We start from the raw sequence: 22,628 nt of genomic DNA, 5'->3' as shown, positions 1-22,628 counted from the left end.
ATTCAACATTTGGTACCTGTTATATAACTCTTCCAACAAAGGTAGACATATATGGCGAAAACGAATTCGTTTGAATTTTCTTCTTCCTGCTGTAGGAGTCGGTGGAGTGATTGACCTGGAAATATATATTTGCTTGATTTTCATTTTCGTATAAATTGTTGTGGAGTAATGGACGGCCAAAATATAATTGGATCCCACTCATTTGACAAAAGAGTATTGAGATTGGAATATTGAGAAATTGGCAAAAGTCTAGGTTTGAGATTGGAATTTTTCTTATTTCAATTCTTTTGCTTTCCAGTTTTGTTTCCTTTAAAACAAATCAATTAAAGAGTTTTGAAATAAAGAATAATTTCATTGACTACTCAGAATCCATATCAGTGTCAACAAGAAATTTCAGAAAAGTAGTAAATACTTATTGAAATTATTTTATATTAGATCTGTCTAATGATTGATTGAATTATTCGTCTAAATCTAAAAAAACATTCAATTTTTTAAAAGATTTAAACAAAAATATTAAACTCATTAAACATGCTTGATCAAAAATATGAAACCCGTTTAAAATTCAGACCAAACTTGATTTTAATATTAAGGCTCGAGCCTAGCTCCACTAATCCAGTTCAATAATTTTATACTATAAATATATAATATAAAACACACTTGATATTAATAAAAAAGTAATATACAGGGACTTTTAATTGTTAATAAAGATAAACAAATAAAAAAAAACTGGGAATGAGTGGTTCGAGAAAAAATAAGATTCTTGATTAAATTCTTATTTTTTGTAATTTGATTTTTTAATTTGATTCATATAACATGATTGTTGAGATTTCTAAAAGTTCCAACAATATACAAAAGAGGAAAGTAAGGAAAATAAAAAATTCTCATTTCCAAAAAGTAAAAAATTCTCATTTCCATTTTTTTTAATTCTGAAGAAAAAATAAAATTTTACTTTATTTACCTTCACTTAATTGTATTTTCAAACTTTATAAACAACGTTATTTACTTTAAAAACATAATAATTTTATACGTGGCTTTTTATATAATCTTCTAAATTTACAAAAAAGATATTTTTAAGATAAAACGTAGTCATTACGAAAATATAAAAAATAAATTTTTTTAAAAATTCAATAAAAACAACGTTTTTAAAATAAAAATATGATTTTTATTGAAAATATGAAAAAAAAATTATTTAACGAAATTCAACAAAAATGATGTTTTAAAGAAAAAACATAATATTTGTTTAAATTTAATAAAGATGATATTTTTAAAATAAAAATATAATATTTATTTAAAATAAAATTTTTTTATTTTTTAAAATTTAAAAAAAATGATATTTATAAGATAAAAAATACAATCTTTGTTGAAAATATAAAAAGAAATATTTTTCAAAATTCTTAAATTTTATTATTACATATATTATATGTGTAATAAACCTTAAAATACTTAAATAATTTAACAAAAATATTAAATGAACAATTTACAAGTTAAATAAATAAAAATTTAAATAAATTATTTATTTATTTATGTGTTATTTACATATTATAAATGTCACGCATTATTTACGCGTCATCAATGATTAAAAAACTTTATTAGATACTCATACATTTCTCAAAGATAAAAATCTTATATTTTCTAAAATCATCAGTAAAACTCAAAAGCCATACATTCCCTTTTAATATTATTCTTTCCGAAATTACTTTAACTTTCAAAATCTAAAAATCTGTACACCAAACGTTTCCTAAAGAGTAAAGTAAATAAACTAAAGCCTAATTAATAAGGGATATTGGGTCAGGAGAAACCAAGATTACCTAGCATTTGGTTTAACTCGCCCGAATGCAAAATTCATGCTCAATAAATTTCATTGCCAGTAAGTAAATGCCACACAACTTTATCAAGTGAAAATTAATGTCGTATTTTGTTTTTTTTTTTTTTTTTTAAATTTCCCTTTTTCAACATCTATGAACAGAACAGCATTTGCAGCAAAGGTCTCAAAAATGAGGCAAAAAAAAAAAAAAAGAGAATTAACAATCATTTTCCACTTATACAAGAACAAGTGTATGGATCAATCTAAAAACTCCCCAGTGAGTAAACGATTTTCATTGGAAGTAGTTACCTGCCTTAATATACACATACAGCCAAAGGGAAGCGCCCCTATCATCATCTTTAGACTAAAGAAAGAAAACTTTGATTACAATCTCCCGACTTCCCAATGGTTAAACATGACTTGCAATCTTCGATGCGTCTGATGATATAACTGAGAAATGACTGCCTTCCGAATTATTTTCTCAACATGAAGATCCGTCTTAAAGCCGTATAGGCAAGGGAAAGATTCCCAACCAGTATCATTAGAATGCTGATGAACCAAGTAAGGAAGGTCGAGCAGCTTTCAACTCCTTGAGAGTTCCAGATAACCAGTCCAAGCCTTCATAGAGGCCATCTTCTCTAAAAGCGCATGTACCTTGTATGTGCCATTTCCTGTTCTTTAGGTCAAAGAGACCTAATCGCTCACATACCTCCATCGGGGCCATTGCTCCTTTCTGGAACAAGAAACACAAAATCAGATAAAATGAATCTGACATTTCATGCAAATAAAACTACGACATAACAGCTAGTCTAGACAAATTAATGGAGATTAAAAATAAAACTAAAATGATGACTACTAAAAACATCGGATATTGTTGCCCTGGAAACAGAGATACATCTCCTCATTACATCATTAAGCAGAGATGTGAAAATAACATTAACAAACACAAGTAAAACAAGAACGAGGCATATTGCTGGATTAACATTCTACACCTAAATTATTAATACATGTGTTAATGTCCTGAAGTTGACATCATTAGCAGTCAACCACATATGAACTACTGCAACCAACAACACTACATCCCAATCAGATCTAGCTAGACTTGGCAATTTGTTTTTTTCGTATCATGTCTTGTATCGTGTTTGACATATGTAATAACACACATTATTAAAATACGAACATAACGCAAATTATAAAACATGTTTAAATCTTAACATGAACACAACATGGTTATTTATACGTGTTATACACAATATGACATGACTAATATATGTCTTGTGTTGTGTTTGACACATGTAATAACACAAATTATTAAAATATGAACATAACGCAAATTATAAAACATGTTTAAATCTTAACATGAACACAATATGGTTATTTATTCGGGTTACACACAACATGACATGACTAATACATATACAATTAATATATTTAAACACGACATGAATAAATATGAATAATACAGATATAAATGAATAGATACTGTAGACACCCAATTGGGTCCGAGCCCAGATCAATTGGGCCTGGCCCAAACGGGTAAGGCCCAATTCAATCCTGTATTTTTTTTTCTTTTTTTTCTTTTGTATTTTATGTATTTTATTATTATTATTATTATGTATATATTTATTTATTTTTTTATTAGATTAGATTTATATGTATATAGTTATATATTTATTATTATTATTATTATTTTTTTTTTTTTGTAATATATACTTGGGTTTATCTTATTTTATTATTATTATTATTATTATTATTATTTTTAATTATCTGTTCTGATTTTTCCTGATTATCAGATTTTTTTTAAAATATCTTTTGATTTATCTGATTATTATCTAGTATTTTTTTATTTTTGATTTTGGAGGGCTAAGATTGAAGCTGAAGAATCCTACCGGGAATGGGAATTCAATCAAGAGAGTCCAATTGGATTCAAAGACTGAATTCCCGTCCAAGGAGGAATTGGGATTGATCAGAAACTCCTGATCAATCCCTATATAAAGCACCTCCTGGAACAGTTCAAGAACACACAGAAAACAGTAAGCAAAGCTACTGATTTGAGAGAAAAGGAGGCGTATAGGAAGCTAGGAAAAGTTTAGGAGTGGTCTGGGAGTGAGAAAAAATTTCTAGAAATTTTTGGCGAAAAAATTTTCTGGAAATTTCTGGGAAATTTCCAGATTCCGGCAAAAAATTTCGGCGAAGTTTGAATTTTCCGACGATAGTTCCGGCCAAACTTGAAGTTTCCGGCAACAATCCCAGTTTCCGGCGAAGAATCCCAGAAACCGGCGATCTTTCGGCAACTTCCGGCGAACTTCCGGCGAAATTTTCCAGATTCCGACGAGAATTTCCAGAATCCGGCGAATTCCCACCGGTGTTCTTCAGTCTTTAGAGAGAAGGCAGAGGAAAGAAGGAAGAAGAGAGAGAGAGAGGAGGGGCGGTCTGCCGAAAAACAGAGGGTAGTGCCTTTTATACCCTCCCAAAACGACGTCGTTTTGGCTTTAAGTTAATCAGAGGATCCGCGCGTTTTGCCGAAAACCCGACCCGACCCGGGCGTCGACCCGCTTTTCTGACCCGCGCGTGCAGCCCCTCCGAGCCGAGCCGAGCCGAGCCAAGCCACCAAGCCACTTCCCCCGAGCCGTTTTCTCTTCCTTGAGCCGAGCCGAGCCGAGCCGAGCCGCGATCCGAGCCGCTCCAGGTTTTTTTTTTTTTTTTTTTTTCTTTGTTTATTTGTTTATTTTTTTTTATTTATTAGATTAGGTTTATGTAATATTCTTTTTATTTATTTTCTTTAAATAAAAATAAAAATTTTCAAAAAAAAATATTTTTAGGGAAAAGTTGAAAGTATCAATTTTCCTTAGAAATAAATTTCCAAAAAATATTTTTGGGGAAAAGTTGAAAGTATCAATTTTCCTTGAAAATTAAAATTTTCAAAAAAAATATTTTTAGGGAAAAGTTGAAAGTATCAATTTTCCTTGAAAATCCAAATTTCCAAAAAATATTTTTAGGGAAAAGTTGAAAGTATCAATTTTCCTTGGAAATAAATTTTCAAAAAAAATATTTTTGGGGAAAAGTTGAAAGTATCAATTTTCCTTGGAAATAAATTTTCAAAAAAAATATTTTTGAGGAAAAGTTGAAAGTATCAATTTTCCTTAGAAATAAATTTTCAAAAAAAGGGTTTTTGAGGAAAAGTTGAAAGTATCAATTTTCCTTGAAAATCGAAATTTCCAAAAAATATTTTTAGGGAAAAGTTGAAGGTATCAATTTTCCCTACAAAAAAAAAATCATTCTTTCCTTCCTTTCTATCTTAATTTTGATTTTGTTTTTTTCTTTAAATAATCCGACGACGGAGCCTCTGTAAGTGAAACAGTAGTTTTTCTTGCATACTCTTGAGGTGAGAGAATTTTCTCAATTTTCTGCTAAAAGTATTAGAGTCAATTGAGAAAAGTTTCCAATAATTAATTACTTGGTAAAATTTTAAGGCTTTTGGATAACACAAATTCAAGCTGGTACCATCTTTTGATGGGCGTTGTGAGGGTGCTATAACCTTCCTCACACGTAATCGAACTCCCGAACCCTGTTCTGGTTAACGGACCTGAACCTATTCTTTTAGGGATCCTTAAACTTAGGTGTTCCCTTGAAGGACAGATTCCATAGGTGGCCAATCGCACCTAGATAAAAAAGATTGGTGACGACTCCCTAAAAGTCAATGTCTAGCGATAGATCCCCGGATCTAGACGTTATGACAGCTTGGCGACTCCGTTGGGGACTTTGAGAGTCAGGCTAGCAAATAATTTGTGTTATCCAAAAGCCTAATAAAATTGAACCATTTTTGTATATATGTGTTATTATTCATTCCTGTTTATTTACCTTGTTAATTATGTCATTCATGTGCATGTGCATAACATGAGCTCTATACCCGAGCTCCGTCCCTCTAGGAGGGAGTAAAGTACCTATTGCTTTCGTGAGGTCTAATGCCTCCGCAGTGGCTAGCGAAATACTCCCACTCAAATTGAACCTTTTCCGCTTGTAGCCTGTAATGGGTGAGGATTAGGGTGCCTTACTAGTCTGTGATGGACAAGGATGTAAGGAACAATTTGAGGACCTTTAGACTTTAACCCTAAAACCACATATAGTGAACCTTAAGAGTGCCTAACCCATAGATAGAGCCATCATTCTTCCCTGTTAGAATTGACCAAAAGCTAAGATCCATCCTTTTACTTTTGTGTGATGTTTAAATTTATTTTGTTATTTATTCTTTTTCTGGGTATACTAACCTTTTTTTTTTCTTTTGCATTGGTTCATGTGCATATCATAAAGTTGCATAAAGAACATTTGCCTGAAAAACGATCTTCAACAAATTTTTTTATGGATACTAATGAACGGCTAGTTTGTTCTTCATCAGTATTAGCACCCTGTGGGACACCTAACGAAGTAAGGGCCCTGTCAGAAAAGACCCAACTGAAGATGGGAGATTGCTTGCCAATTGGGTATGAGTCTACTTTGTCTCAAGAAACATCTATCCTCCTCAAACAGAATAATTTAGAAGATTTGGTTGATATCTGGAAGAAGATGAGTCCGTCAAGACAAGAGCAGTTTTGTCAGAAACATGGGCATATAGCACACCTTCTAGCAGTGGCTGTTGATGATCAACTAATTAGAGCTGCAACACAATTCTGGGATCCTGCATACAGGTGTTTTATCTTTAACGAAGCTGATATGACTCCCACCATAGAAGAATATTCGGTCTTATTGGGTTTGCATCTAAAGACTCCTGACAAGATATATGTCAAAAAACATAAGTCAGGATTTCGTAAAAGTCTGGCTCAACTCATGGGGATAGACAAGGAAGTTGTGGATTCTCATACAAAGAAGAAACAAGAACAGGTTTGCTTACCTTGGAAGTTCTTTCATGAGTTTCTGATGCAACACATCAATGAAGAACGAGGGTTAGACATATTTGCCTTGGCTATATACGGACTGGTAATCTTTCCAAAGGTTTTGGGACATATTGAGATAGCAGTGGTTGATTTCTTTGAGAGTGTGATCAATGGCTGTAATCCTTCAACGGTAATATTAGCAGAGACTATCAGATCTTTGAGTTATTGTTGTCGGAATGGAGGGCGCTTCATAGGATGCATACAGCTATTGTACGTATGGATGAAAAGCCATTTTGAACAAGGAAATGGGGCTTTCTCGAAGATTTATATCCGTAATCGCTTTTCGATCAAAGAGTTCTGTGAAAGTGGGTGGTCAAAGCAGAAGTCTAAACAAGAATGGATAACTTTCTTGCAAAAGTTGGAAGGTGCCAGAGTGAGATGGTTAGTCCCATGGATGAATCGAGAGCCTATGTTATACCAATGTGGAGATAGTACAGTGGTTCCACTTCTGGGTTTATGGGGAGTGACGAATTATGCACCGCTCTTAGTGAGGAGACAATTAGGGGGAGAATAGTTTATTCCTATGACTTATGGGCTTCATCAGTTAGATTTCTCTTATAGTGAGCCTAAAGCATTTCAGAGGATGAATGGGATGATCAAAGCATGGAAAAATCCCCAAAGAGTGAGTCCTGGACCATTCACTGAAAAAGTCACTCCAGGTTACTTGGTTTGGAGAACAAAGAGAAGACAGGAAATGGTATTCACTTATGAAGTCTCTCAACCACCGACAGAAGAAAAGCTTGAAGAGATACCATCAGAGTTAGAGCTGGCAACAAAAGAGTTTGAATTTGAAAAGATCAAGTTAAAGAAAGAGATTCAAGAACTTCAAGAAGAAAAAGCCCAGTGGAAAGGTAGAGCTGAAAATTATGAAGTTAAAGTTCATAAGATTGCTAGAGAACGTGATGCAGCTACTGAAGATCTAGCAAGGTTACACCAGGAGCATAAGAGGCTATGTGTGAGAGAAAGGGCCAAAGGGATAACCATTGTGGAGCTGACTGAGGAAAACACAAGACTGAAGCAAGAGTATGCCGAATTAGAAGAAGAAAGTACTAAAGCACAGGCAGAAATTAACATGCTAAACAGTTATTTGAGCGGGCTAAGTCAAAGGTTGGATGAACAAGGAGACCACATTGCTGCATTGGTTAGAGAACATAGAGAATTATCATACCAAGTCTGGTGTGGTAAAAGAGAGAACCTAGGGAGGCAGAAATACATTGAGCACTTAACAGCCCAAATCCATAAAGGGGTGCGTAAGGCAAGAGAGATGGTGGAAGAGGCAGAGGCATTAAGACAAGTGGTGGCCCCAGTAGGAGAACATGGACAGCGTCTCTTGAACTTCATAGAAGAAGCCAAAGCTCAGTATGAACAGATCAAACAATTTTATGGCTATAATGCTAGGATGATAAACTTAATGTAGACCAAAGTTTTTTGGAATATATGAAATTTTTTTAGTTGAATACCGTTTTGAGGCAAATGTTCTTTGCATACATGCATTTCTCATTCATTACATTCTCATTCATTGCATTCTCATTCATTACACTTACAAAATAACCATGTGATGATCATGCCAATTTACTGATTCTAAGATATGGTACTCAAGGTTCCAGGATAGCTCCGTCTAGCGAAAATCCAACCCATCGATTCAACACAAGATTCAGAGTAAGGCAAATGGAGCAGGAAAATTCCCAAAGATTTGAAAAGATAGAGAAAGCCCAGGAGAAGATTGAGGGCGAGCTAAGCAAGATTCTGGAGGCTCTTAATAACATGAATAAAGGAAAAAGAGTTGAAGGAAGTACAAGCCAACAAATTCCCCCATTACAAGAAATAGCTGACCCCCTGTACCCTCCAGGTTTTGGCCCACCTCAAGCTCAGTCTGCCCAAGAGGTCCCACCACAACACTTCGCATATCCAACATATCCTGGAATGCCATCGACTTTCAACCCCGGGCAGTATAATAGCTATCTAAATCCTGTCTTCAATGAAAAGGCAGCAGAACCAATTCCTGATTTAGATGATTTAAAAGAGAAGGAAAGGGAAAAGATGAGGGTGGAAGCTGAGGAGAGTTCCAAGATTAGCATGCTAGAGCAAAGGCTAAGGGCCGTGGAAGGATTTAGCTTCTATGGGTCAGTTGATGCTGCGGGGCTCTGCCTAGTTCCTGATGTGGTTATCCCCCATAAGTTCAAGGTACCAAAATTTGAAAAATATGATGGTACAAAGTGCCCCAAAACCCATATCACCATGTATTGCAGGAAGATGGCAGCTCATGCACAGGATGAGAAACTCTTGATGCATGTTTTTCAAGACAGTCTTACTGGTTCTGCGGCCAGATGGTATGTTCAACTGGACAAGACTCGCATTCGCTCTTGGAGTGATATGGCGCATGACTTTATCAGTCAATACCGACATATCATCGATTTGGCTCCAGATCGTTTGTCTTTACAGAATCTGGAGAAAAAGACAAACGAATCTTTTAAAGAGTATGCCCAGAGGTGGAGAGATATTGCTTCTCAGGTACAGCCTCCTCTGACCGAGAAAGAAACTACAGTGCTATTTGTTAGCACTTTAAAACCTCCCTATTATGAAAAGATGATAGGGAATGCAACAAAGAATTTTGCCGATATGGTAATTTCAGGAGAAATCATTGAGAGTGCCATCAAGAATGGCAAGCTAGAAGGGAATGAAGCATCTAGCAAAAGAATCCCAAAGAAAAAAGAAACTGAAGCTCAGGCTGTGAGCTTTGATAGACAGCAACTTAGGGGTTATTCGCCCTACCCCCCACCAGAATATCTGCCCTATCACCCCACTGTAAATAACACTTCTTTTCACCCATACCAACCACCATACCCCCAAACCTATCAAACCTCTCATAGACCCCAAAACACCATGTACAGTTCTAACATTCAACCCACCCCAAAACCACAAATTCGCCCAACTAACGCTGCTGGTGGCTCGCGGGAGCAACGAACCACTCGTGAAAGACCTGTTTTTGACCCTATTCCCATGACCTATACGGAATTATACAAGGAGCTCTACAACAATCATTTGATTGCTCCAAGTAAATTGGAACCCCTCAAGCCGCCTTACCCAAAGTGGTATGATCCCACCGCCCACTGTGACTACCATTATGGGATTGCTGGTCACTCCACCGAAAATTGCACTACCCTGAAATATAAAGTGCAACGATTGATTAAGGATGGGATGATCTGCTTTGACACTAGAGGGATGACTGCACCAAATGTTAGTGGCAATCCTTTACCAAATCATAATGTGAATGCTATAGGTGAAGAGCATGAGCGCCATGTGAAGAAAGAAGTGGTAGATATTAAGACACCTCTCGATCAATTGTTTGATGTCTTACGAAAGACAGACATGATGCAACTGGTAAGTCCACACAGCTGTCATGGAGCATATATAGCTGGTACTAGTTGTAAGTATCATAGTGGGGCAAGAGGCCACTCCATTGAGACCTGTAAACAATTTCACCAAGAGGTGCAAAAACTCCTGAATTCACATCAGATAGAGGTCTACGAAGAAAAAGAAAGCTTGAAGAATGCTGAGGTGTGCATGAATGATAGGCCTGAAAAGCTGTTTCCCAAACCAGTGACAATTCGGTGTGAAAACAAACCAAAATCAATCATAGACAAGCTCCTCCCTAGGCCGGTAACTTTTAAAGTCCCGACTCCTTTCCCATACAAAGATGATAAAGCTGTACCCTGGAGATATGGATGTGACGCTGTAGTGCAGGGGCAAAAAGAAGAGGTCTCCAAAGCCGATGCTTCTAACATTACTGGTGTAGGAGGCATTACTCGAAGTGGGAGATGTTACACCCCAGAAATGCTAGAAAAGGCTAGAAGAGAGAAGGCTAAAGAAGGAGAAAGACAAAATAATCCAGAGATAGAGCCTGAAGAAGATCAGCCAAAGCCAGTATCAGAAAGGGAGGTTTGTGAATTCCTGAAGCTGGTAAAACATAGTGAATATTCAGTTGTGGAACAGTTGAATAAAATGCCAGCTCGAATCTCATTGTTATCACTGTTGCTGAATTCAGAGCCACATCGAAATGCCTTGCTGAAAGTGTTGAATCAGGCATACGTGGCACATAACGTGTCTGTCGAATATGTGAATCACTTGGCTGGAAACTTAGTCATGCCAAATCACATTTCATTCAGTGATGATGAGATTTCTTTAGAGGGAAAGAGAAATGCTAAGGCCTTGCATATCACAGTAAAGTGCCAGAGCCATATCATAGCTAAAGTCCTTATCGATAATGGTTCTGCCATCAATGTCATGCCTATGTCAACTTTGGCAAAGCTACCCATCGATTATTCTCATATGCGAGATAGTCAGATGATTGTGAGAGCCTTTGATGGAACCAGAAAAGAAGTCCTGGGGGATATTGAGATGCCCTTACAAATTGGGCCGTGCACCTTCAATATAAAATTTCAAGTGATGGATATCTCTCCATCCTACAGCTGTCTGTTAGGAAGGCCATGGATTCACATGGCAGGAGCTGTACCCTCTACTTTGCATCAGAAGATCAAATTCAATGTGAAAGGTCAATTAGTAGTGGTAGTTGGGGAGGAAGACATGCTAGTGACCCAACCATTGAACACTCCATATGTAGAGGCTGCCGAAGAAGCATTGGAATGCTCCTATCGATCTTTTGAATTGGTCAATACTGTAGGTGAAGGATTTCAAAGTCAGCCTTTTTCAAAGATAGTGGTGAGCCAAGTCATCAACAAAGGCTGGTGTCCAGGACTAGGGCTAAGCAAAAATTTACAAGGAATCAAAGAACCTCCAACAATAGCAGACAATAGCGACAGGGTAGGCCTAGGCTATGAGATGGCAGAGTGGGAAGTCAAAAGAAGGCCATCAAGAAAAATAGCTAGACTGATGTTTATCCCACACTTGTATGAAACCTTCAGACCTGGAGGATTCATGTACCCAGTTGCAAAGGAAAGTGTGGAAGACGATTTTGCCCAGTTAGCCATTAATGTTGTTGAAGATGAAATGGGAGCTAATCAAGAGGAGTGGGTTCGCCTTTGTCCACAAGACTATGAGCTGAACAATTGGAGTGCCATTGAAATGCCTCTGACTTTTGATTTTGATTCAATGTAATAGTAACATCTCAATAGCTTTTGCCCAAGGCTATGGGGTGATCTTTTTTGTTTGGGCCATTCATCATTTATTATTTTTAATAAAAATTAGGAAGTATGCATTTTCATTCATTTCTTCTTGTGTCTTCATTTTTTTCATCTCTCCAAGCACATCTTGCCAACATATCCCCATTTCATTCAATTGCAGGTCTTTAAATGAACATGAAGATAATCATGATAACAATCAAGAGGTTAGCTTTGAGAATTCAATCAATACTGATGAACTTGATAATGAAGAGAATTTTGAAGAATATGTTATGCCTCCGGACCTAATGAGGATGGTTGAACAAGAGAATAAGCCAATTGAGCCTCATCAGGAGGTAGTGGACTTAGTGAATCTAGGAGATGAAGAGAATAAGAAAGAGGTCAGAATAGGTACTTCACTTACATCTGAAGATAGGCGACGGTTGGCAGATCTACTTCGTGAATTTGTAGATATATTCGCTTGGTCTTACCAGGATATGCCAGGACTGAGCACAGAGATAGTGGAGCACAGATTGCCTCTAAAGCCAGAATGTAAGCCAGTTCAGCAAAAACTGAGACGGATGAAGCCCGAAATGCTGCTAAAGATTAAAGAGGAGGTGAAGAAACAATTTGATGCAGGTTTTCTACAAGTGGCCAAGTATCCAGAATGGGTAGCCAATATAGTCCCAGTTCCTAAGAAAGATGGAAAAGTACGAATGTGTGTGGACTATCGGGACTTGAATAAGGCTAGCCCAAAGGATAACTTTCCTTTGCCTCATATTGACACACTGGTAGATAACACAGCTAAGCATTCAATTTTCTCCTTTATGGATGGTTTCTCAGGGTATAATCAGATAAAGATGGCTGCAGATGATATGGAAAAGACTACTTTTGTGACCATGTGGGGAACTTTCTGCTACAAAGTCATGCCTTTTGGGTTAAAGAATGCTGGGGCAACATATCAAAGGGCCATGGTAACACTCTTCCATGATATGATGCACAAAGAAATCGAAGTGTATGTAGATGATATGATTGCAAAGTCTTGTGGGGATGAAGATCATGTCACCAGCCTCAGAAAGTTATTTGAGAGGTTGAGAAAATTTCAGTTAAAATTAAACCCAGCCAAGTGCACCTTTGGGGTAAGGTCAGGGAAGTTGCTAGGTTTCGTGGTCAGTGAAAGAGGAATTGAAGTTGATCCCGATAAGATACAGGCCATCCAGAATTTATCGCCTCCCAGCACACCAAGAGAAGTTCGAGGTTTTTTGGGGAGATTGAACTACATTTCTCGGTTTATCTCTCAGCTTACTTACAAATGTGATCCCATATTTAAGCTTCTCCGTAAGAATAATCCTGGGAAATGGAGCGAAGAATGTCAGGAGGCGTTTGATAAAATTAAGCAATATTTATCGAACCCTCCAGTGTTGGTGCCACCTGTTCCAGGGAAACCTTTAATCTTATACTTAACTGTATGTGAAAGTTCAATGGGATGTGTGCTGGGGCAGCAAGACGAAGCTAGCCGAAAGGAGAGAGCTATTTACTACCTGAGTAAAAAGTTCACAGAATATGAATCCAAGTATTCTTCACTGGAGAAAATGTGTTGTGCATTAGCGTGGACTGCCAAAAGACTCAGACAGTATATGCTTTATCACACTACGTGGCTCATAGCAAAACTGGATCCCATTAAGTATATCTTCGAGAAGCCTTCTTTGTCTGGAAAAATTGCTAGATGGCAAGTAATGCTCTCGGAATATGATATTATATATATGAGCCAAAAAGCAATAAAAGGGAGCGCTATAGCAGAATTTCTTGCAGATCGTGCTACTGAAGAGTATGAGCCGATGAAGCTAGAATTTCCTGATGAAGACTTAATGACTATTTCTCAACTGGAGGAAGGGGGGCATGTAGAAAAATGTTGGAGAATGTACTTTGATGGAGCTGCTAATGCCTTGGGACATGGAATTGGGGCAATTCTGATTTCTCCAGAAGAACGATATTATCCTGTAACAGCGAGGTTAAATTTCAATTGCACAAATAACATCGCTGAGTATGAGGCATGTGTTATGGGTTTGCAAGCTGCTATAGAAAGAAGAGTAAAAGCACTGAAAGTGTTCGGAGACTCAGCTCTAGTTATATACCAGTTGAAACGAGAATGGGAGACGAGAGATTCAAAACTCGTTTCGTATCATAAGTATATTCTAGAGTTGACGAAACAATTTGAAGATGTCCAGTTCGATCACTTACCTCGAGAAGAAAATGTGATTGCTGATGCATTGGCTACTCTGGCTGCAATGATTCGAATTAATGATGACACCGACATTCAGCCCATCAAGTTAGATGTTAAGGATATACCAACGTATTGTTCTAATGTAGAGGGGGAAGAAGATGGAAAACCCTGGTATTATGACATCTTACAATATGTCAAGGATCAGCAGTATCCAGTTCATGCAACAGAAAATGATAAAAGGGTCATTCGAAGATTGGCTATGAGCTTTTTCCTGGATGGGGATATCCTTTACAAAAGAAGCAAGGATCAAGTACTATTGAGGTGTGTAAATGAGACTGAAGCGAAAAAAATCATTGAAGAGGTGCATGATGGAATATGTGGGGCACATACTAGTGGACATATGATGGCAAGACAGATTATGAGAGCGGGATATTACTGGTTGACGATGGAGAATGATTGCATTGATTATGCTCGTAAATGCCATAAATGCCAGATATATGCTGATAAGATTCATGCTCCGCCGTCTGCTTTACATGTTATGGCACCACCATGGCCATTTTCAATGTGGGGTATGGATGTCATTGGTCCAATCACCCCAAAGGCTTCTAACAGGCACAGATTCATTTTTGTGATGATAGATTACTTCACAAAATGGGTAGAAGCAGCTTCATATGCAAACGTGACACACTCCGTGGTTTGTAAGTTCATAAAAAAAGAGATTATCTGTAGATATGGACTTCCGGAGAAAATTATTTCAGACAATGCCAAGAATCTAAATAGCAAGATGATGCAAGAAATATGTGCTCAATATAAGATCAAGCATCATAACTCGGCACCATACCGTCCAAAAATGAATGGGGCAGTTGAGGCAGCCAATAAGAACATAAAGAGGATTTTGGAAAAAATGACCGAGACTTACAAAGATTGGCATGAGAAGTTACCATTCGCATTGCATGCATATCGAACGTCAGTTCGCACCTCTACTTGGGCAACCCCATTTTCTTTGGTTTATGGGATGGAAGCTGTACTACCAGTGGAAGTAGAGATCCCCTCTTTGAGAGTTTTAAAAGAAGTTGAGTTAGAAGAAGTCGAATGGATTCGTGAACGTTATGAGCAGTTAAATTTCATAGAAGAGAAGAGATTGACTGCACTGTGCCATGGTCAGTTATACCAAAGAAGAATGATGAGGGCTCATGATAAGAAGACTCGGCCTCGTTGCTTTCGAGAAGGAGAGTTGGTTTTGAAAAGAATTCTCCCAATCCAGCACGATAGTAGAGGAAAATGGACTCCGAATTGGGAAGGGCCGTATGTGGTGAAACGGGCTTTTTCGGGTGGAGCATTGATACTGACTGAGATGGATGGAAACGATTTACCCCATCCTGTAAATTCTGATGCTGTGAAGAAATACTATGCTTGAAAAAAATACAAAAAAAATAAAAAAATAAAAAAAATGAAAAAATGGAAAAAATGAAAAATGATGAAAAATGAAAAAAAAATGGAAAAAATGGAAAAAAAGAAAAAGTGAATGAAAAAGGAGGACTCAAGGCGAAAACCCAAAAAGGGCGGTTTGAGTCATAGGGGGTTGTCTAAGTTGAAAACCTGAAAAGGCAGCTTAGATAAGGAGGATACGGCATCGAATTTAAAAGTCTGCTGATATAGGGGCTAGCAAGTTCGGAAGAGTTCCAAGTTGTTAAATACATCAGAGGGTTGAGTTTTCAGAAAAGACTTTGAGATGTGTTATCATGATTATCTGATTGTTCATTTTGGGCTTTGTCCCCATACCTATCCTTGTAATTCTTTCTTGACCAAAGTTTGCCAACATTTTGCTAATAAGAGACATTCTATTCCATTCTTTGTGTCTTTTTTCTTATGACTGTTTCTCAACATTCAGATTCTTTTCTTCTTAATACCCCACCATTGAAGAAATGTGCAAATGCATTCTTACTTTTTGAATTTGAAATAATGATTGATGAATGAATAACCACAGGAAAGATTTTTACATTACATTGAATGAGTCAAGAGTGAGAAAGGCAGAATCGACATGTTCAGTTCCTAATTAGGAAATTGAATCTAGGAAGAGATTTCTTACAAGAAGAATGTGAGTGGAAGAGACAATTGAGAGCTACACTGGTTCGATCTTAGAAGAGCAGTGCAATTGGATCCTTGAGGAATCAAAGGGCTTGACACCCAAGAAAAAAAAGAGCTTGAGAAACTTGAGTACCATACATTGAACAGGAATTAATTGGCCAACATTTGCATGGCATGCATTGAAATTCATATGCATTGCACAGCATACACTACTTTCAGGAGAATATAGTGTACAAATTCAAGAAGCAAGGGTGTTCCAACATCCCACATGAAAAAGACAGATATGAAAAGACTTTGCAAGTTTGAGAAGAAACTTGTCAGGTAAGTTCCTAATCCTTGAAATAGGATGTCTTTTGGTATCAGGGTTGATTTATAAGACCTTTGGGCATAATCTCCTGAAATCCCTTCAAACACAACTTTCAACTCCTTCGGACATGATTGACTAGGAGTATTTACTTTTCCAAAGTTCCGTTGCCTCTGTTTAGAGGAGCAATTTATTTTTCAAAGTCGTGGTACCTCTGTTTAGAGGAGCAATTTATTTTTCCAAAGTCGTGTTGCCTCTGTTTAGAGGAGCAATTTATTTTTCCAAAGTCGTGTTGCCTCTGTTTAGAGGAGCAATTTACTTTTCAAAAGTCGTGGTGCCTCTGTTTAGAGGAGTAATTTACTTTTCAAAAGTCGTGGTGCCTCTGTTGAGAGGAGCAATTTACTTTTCAAAGTCGTGGTGCCTCTGTTTAGAGGAGCAATTTATTTTTCCAAAGTCGTGGTGCCTCTGTTTAGAGGAGCAATTTACTTTTCAAAGTCGTGGTGCCTCTGTTGAGAGGAGCAATTTACTTTTCCAAAGTCGTGGTGCCTCTGTTGAGAGTAGCAATTTACTTTCCAAAGTCCGTTGCCTCTGTTTAGAGGAGCAATTTACTTTCAAAAGTCGTTGAGTCTCTGTTTAGAGGAGCTTCGGCAAAAAAAAAAAAAAACAAAAAAAAACAAAAAAAAAAAAAACAAAAACAAAAAAAAAACAAAAAAAAAAACAAAAAAACAAAAAAAAAAAACAAAAACAAAAAAAACAAAAATTTAAAAAAAAAAAAATCAAAAAATAAAAATGTTGAGTTGAATTTTGATTGGGTGTCTACGTCTTTGCACAATTTCTGTTTCACAGAAAATGTGCAAAGAGGGGCAGCTGTAGACACCCAATTGGGTCCGGGCCCAGATCAATTGGGCCTGGCCCAAACGGGTAAGGCCCAATTCAATCCTGTATTTTTTTTTCTTTTTCTTCTTTTGTATTTTATGTATTTTATTATTATTATTATTATGTATATATTTATTTATTTTTTTATTAGATTAGATTTATATGTATATAGTTATATATTTATTATTATTTTTTTTTTTTTTTTTTTTTTGTAATATATACTTGGGTTTATCTTATTTTATTATTATTATTATTATTATTATTTTTAATTATCTGTTCTGATTTTTCCTGATTATCAGATTTTTTTTTAAATATCTTTTGATTTATCTGATTATTATCTAGTATTTTTTTATTTTTGATTTTGGAGGGCTAAGATTGAAGCTGAAGAATCCTACCGGGAATGGGAATTCAATCAAGAGAGTCCAATTGGATTCAAAGACTGAATTCCCGTCCAAGGAGGAATTGAGATTGATCAGAAACTCCTGATCAATCCCTATATAAAGCACCTCCTGGAACAGTTCAAGAACACACAGAAAACAGTAAGCAAAGCTACTGATTTGAGAGAAAAGGAGGCGTATAGGAAGCTAGGAAAAGTTTAGGAGTGGTCTGGGAGTGAGAAAAAATTTCTAGAAATTTTTGGCGAAAAAATTTTCTGGAAATTTCTGGGAAATTTCCAGATTCCGGCAAAAAATTTCGGCGAAGTTTGAATTTTCCGACGATAGTTCCGGCCAAACTTGAAGTTTTCGGCAACAATCCCAGTTTCCGGCGAAGAATCCCAGAAACCGGCGATCTTTCGGCAACTTCCGGCGAACTTCCGGCGAAATTTTCCAGATTCCGACGAGAATTTCCAGAATCCGGCGAATTCCCACCGGTGTTCTTCAGTCTTTAGAGAGAAGGCAGAGGAAAGAAGGAAGAAGAGAGAGAGAGAGGAGGGGCGGTCTGCCGAAAAACAGAGGGTAGTGCCTTTTATACCCTCCCAAAACGACGTCGTTTTGGCTTTAAGTTAATCAGAGGATCCGCGCGTTTTGCCGAAAACCCGACCCGACCCGGGCGTCGACCCGCTTTTCTGACCCGCGCGTGCAGCCCCTCCGAGCCGAGCCGAGCCGAGCCAAGCCACCAAGCCGCTTCCCCCGAGCCGTTTTCTCTTCCTTGAGCCGAGCCGAGCCGCGATCCGAGCCGCTCCAGGTTTTTTTTTTTTTTTTCTTTGTTTATTTGTTTATTTTATTTTTTATTTATTAGATTAGGTTTATGTAATATTCTTTTTATTTATTTTCTTTAAATAAAAATAAAAATTTTCAAAAAAAAATATTTTTAGGGAAAAGTTGAAAGTATCAATTTTCCTTAGAAATAAATTTCCAAAAAATATTTTTGGGGAAAAGTTGAAAGTATCAATTTTCCTTGAAAATTAAAATTTTCAAAAAAAATATTTTTAGGGAAAAGTTGAAAGTATCAATTTTCCTTGAAAATCCAAATTTCCAAAAAATATTTTTAGGGAAAAGTTGAAAGTATCAATTTTCCTTGGAAATAAATTTTCAAAAAAAATATTTTTGGGGAAAAGTTGAAAGTATCAATTTTCCTTAGAAATAAATTTTCAAAAAAAGGGTTTTTGAGGAAAAGTTGAAAGTATCAATTTTCCTTGAAAATCGAAATTTCCAAAAAATATTTTTAGGGAAAAGTTGAAGGTATCAATTTTCCCTACAAAAAAAAAATCATTCTTTCCTTCCTTTCTATCTTAATTTTGATTTTGCTTTTTTCTTTAAATAATCCGACGACGGAGCCTCTGTAAGTGAAACAGTAGTTTTTCTTGCATACTCTTGAGGTGAGGGAATTTTCTCAATTTTCTGCTAAAAGTATTAGAGTCAATTGAGAAAAGTTTCCAATAATTAATTACTTGGTAAAATTTTAAGGCTTTTGGATAACACAAATTCAAGCTGGTACCATCTTTTGATGGGCGTTGTGAGGGTGCTATAACCTTCCTCACACGTAATCGAACTCCCGAACCCTGTTCTGGTTAACGGACCTGAACCTATTCTTTTAGGGACCCTTAAACTTAGGTGTTCCCTTGAAGGACAGATTCCATAGGTGGCCAATCGCACCTAGATAAAAAAGATTGGTGGCGACTCCCTAAAAGTCAATGTCTAGCGATAGATCCCCGGATCTAGACGTTATGACAGATACAATTAATACGGATATAAATAAAGAGACATAACTAATATAAATATGCATAAAAACATGACTAAAATAATAAATAACTATAAACTATCCATCATTTACAACTTAATTAACTTGGTATATTACATGCATATTAAAGAATTAAAAATTTAAATTCCCATTTAATATGTATTTAATATATATTTAAATTTTAATATATATTACATAACTATATTAGTTTCTAGTATCGAATTCAAAATGATGAACTACTAAAGATTAAGTATTTTAGCCATAAACTTAATTGGTAGGAATTCTTAGTATATCAAAATTCTTGGTGATCAAGTAATAGACTTTACAAATATAAAGAATGTCTTAAGTTTTAAAGTTTTGAGGGAGAGTATTTTAAGTGAGTGATCCACAAGGTTATAAAGACGGGGAATTGTCAAGTTTAGTGAGAAATGATATTCCATGGATTTAAACACTAGTCAGCATGAAGGTTAAGTTTATTTCAAGATTCAGAATGTTTATTTATTGGTGTTTTAAACTCTTTGTAATATCTATATTTATAATGGATTTTTTTGCTTGTTTCCGAATGTTGATAAACAGTGCCAAAGCACTTTAATTATAGAATTTTGTGTGTAAAATTTATTTTATGTTAATGTCTCTCTGGAATACATTTATACTAAAAAAATCACACTAACATATTTACTTAATTTTAATTATAAATATAAAATCATAATTAAATACGCATAATTAGATTTACACGCAAAAAAGAGCGGTGTGGTAGGCCAGCTCATGAATATAGCACCTTTACATATAAACAGTAAGAGAAGATAAAAGAAAAACTAAAATGCAAAGACACGCACATACATGAACATTATACTACTCACTTAGAATATTAAGCATAAAGAATTTTAAAATGTGAGATAAAAATGATTGACTATATTAAACAATCTAACTAATATATAATGTAAATAGTTGAATTAATATTAAAGATTTAAAGACATCAACATAATTAATTGAAAATTTTATGAAAAATTTAAATAAAATAATAAAATTATGACATTTTAAAAGGGTTATATTCGTAATATTTTACCAGTGTGATGTACGTGCTCAAAAATAAGATAGTATAGATGTGCCTGTCTTGTAGAACCATGCCTCCCAAATCCGCAACTTTTAAAGCAGCACTCCATCGTTGTACCATATTCGTTTCGGACTTGAAGCTCTCTTCATGTTTGGCAAACGCTTCTGCTTAACTTCCTGTCTGCTTCTTAACTTGAGTTGGATCGACATCATAAAAAATTGGCAAGATAATGTGTTGAGAGGATTTTCTATGTTCCAATATTTTCACAAGTTCGTTAAAGCACTTTTTGACGAAGCATAATCCTTTGAGAAGACAAAGACAGAAATTTTTGACTCATGCAATATCACTTTTTCAATTTCATCCATTATATTTTTTCCTCTCTTGATATTTTAATCATCTCTAAATGTGTAAATTTTTACTTGCATCAATGTCGTGTAAAAGTGATTTGTAAAGTTCTTACGCATATCTTTACCTATAAAACTCAAGAGTACATAATAAACACATCAAGAAATTGAGGTGGAGGCTTCATGGATCATCAAAACAGCCATTGAAGAAGAATCCAACGAGAGAATCTAGATTAATTGGCCTATGAAGCACCTGAAATAACGTAGAAGTATCAAAGGAAAGAACTTAAGAAGAAAAATGAAGTCTTATTATATTTGTAGACCAGGTCTACTGTTTTAATTTTAATAATAATGATAATAATATTTTTAATAAAAAATAAAATAAAATAATTATTAATAAACAAAAAAAACAAAAAAAAAAACAAACAAACAAAAGAAACAGAAAACGGCAGAAAGTAAGGTGGCTGATGCCTGGCACCAGCCACCCTGCAGTCACCACTAGCAACCCCGACCAACCACCCTATAGCCCACCTCCTGCCACTCCCTATAGCCACCCCTACAACATCATTGCTCCTTAAAAAGTCCCTACTTCTTCCCCATGAAGGGCTGAAATCCCTTTCAACATCTCTCTCGGACCCCCCTCTAAAAAAAAAAAGCCTTCGAACAGACCCCTCTGGAATCCCCTTCAACAGCTTTCTAGAATCCCATTCAACATCCCTCTAGAACCCCCCCTTTTTAAAAGCTCTTTCGGACACACAGCCCCCCTTTCAACAGGCTTTTGAATACCCAAAATCCTAGCCTCCCACACTCAGAAAACTCAAACACTACGCCAAACCCATACCCAAACAGCAAACCAAAAAACAAAAACAAAAAAAAAAAAACACAATCCTCGCCTACGGCGAGGAACCATCAGCGCCGAGCAAGCCCTGCAAAATAAATCAAAAAAACAAAAAGTCAGTTACTCAAAAAAAAAAAACAAAAAAAAAAAGAAAGAAAGGAAACCGAAAGCTTCAAGCCCTAATCTACGCTGATCGGGGCTGTCAAATCTGGGAAGATCTCGTTGAGAAGAGCCTCTGGAAGCTTTTTGGTGTTTTCAACCGTCAGTGACCACCACCGACGGTGGACCAGGCGGCGGTCGATGCGGTGCTTTGACGGCTGGATGACGAGACGGCCGTACCCCTCCACCAGAGCTCTCTCCCCCTCTCTCCCCATTTTTTTTTCTCTGAAACAAACAGAATGAGTTGAAATTTTTTTTTTTTGACTTTATATAGGAAGCAACAAGCCAAAACGACACCATTTTAGGCTAGGGAGATCCGCGCATGGACCCGGATCCGACCCGAGATCCGCGCAGCCCGACCCGTAGAACCGTTCTTCAACAGCTGCTGACCGGTCCAATTGAACCGATTTTGAATCGGACTGAACCGCTCCTCAATCGGTTCGACTGAACCGCGAGTCGAACCAATCCCTTTTCGGTCCAATCAAACCGGTCATTGTCAACGGTCCGGTTCAGGTAAAAAATTTTTTTTTTTAATTTTCTAATTTTTTTTATATTATTATTTTTGTTATTTTAAGTATATTTTTATTTATGCATGATAAATTTTTAAATTTGTTAAAATAAATGTTTAATTATTTTAATAATAATAAAATTAAAAACAAGTAATAACTAAAAATATGTATTAAAAATACTTTAAAAAGTGATAATAAT

At 36.1% G+C, this 22,628-nt stretch overlaps 1 protein-coding gene across 1 annotated transcript; it reads left to right on the top strand.

The window, feature by feature from the left end:
• The first annotated feature begins 7,796 nt into the window (after positions 1–7,796).
• Positions 7,797–15,835, top strand: LOC149514981 (uncharacterized). Its single transcript, XM_089742952.1, has 4 exons — positions 7,797–9,972; positions 10,252–10,335; positions 10,396–11,846; positions 12,037–15,835. The coding sequence occupies exons 1-4, from the start codon at positions 8,404–8,406 to the stop codon at positions 15,491–15,493; spliced, it is 6,561 nt and encodes a 2,186-aa protein (XP_089599078.1). The 5' UTR covers positions 7,797–8,403; the 3' UTR covers positions 15,494–15,835.
• Positions 15,836–22,628: the final 6,793 nt, after the last annotated feature.

This window comes from Durio zibethinus, chromosome 14, assembly GCF_047325235.1.
Source record: "Durio zibethinus cultivar Kanyao isolate XHJ-2024 chromosome 14, ASM4732523v1, whole genome shotgun sequence".
Taxonomy (NCBI): Eukaryota; Viridiplantae; Streptophyta; class Magnoliopsida; order Malvales; family Malvaceae; genus Durio; species Durio zibethinus.
This window is presented reverse-complemented; position numbering and strand designations above follow the sequence as displayed.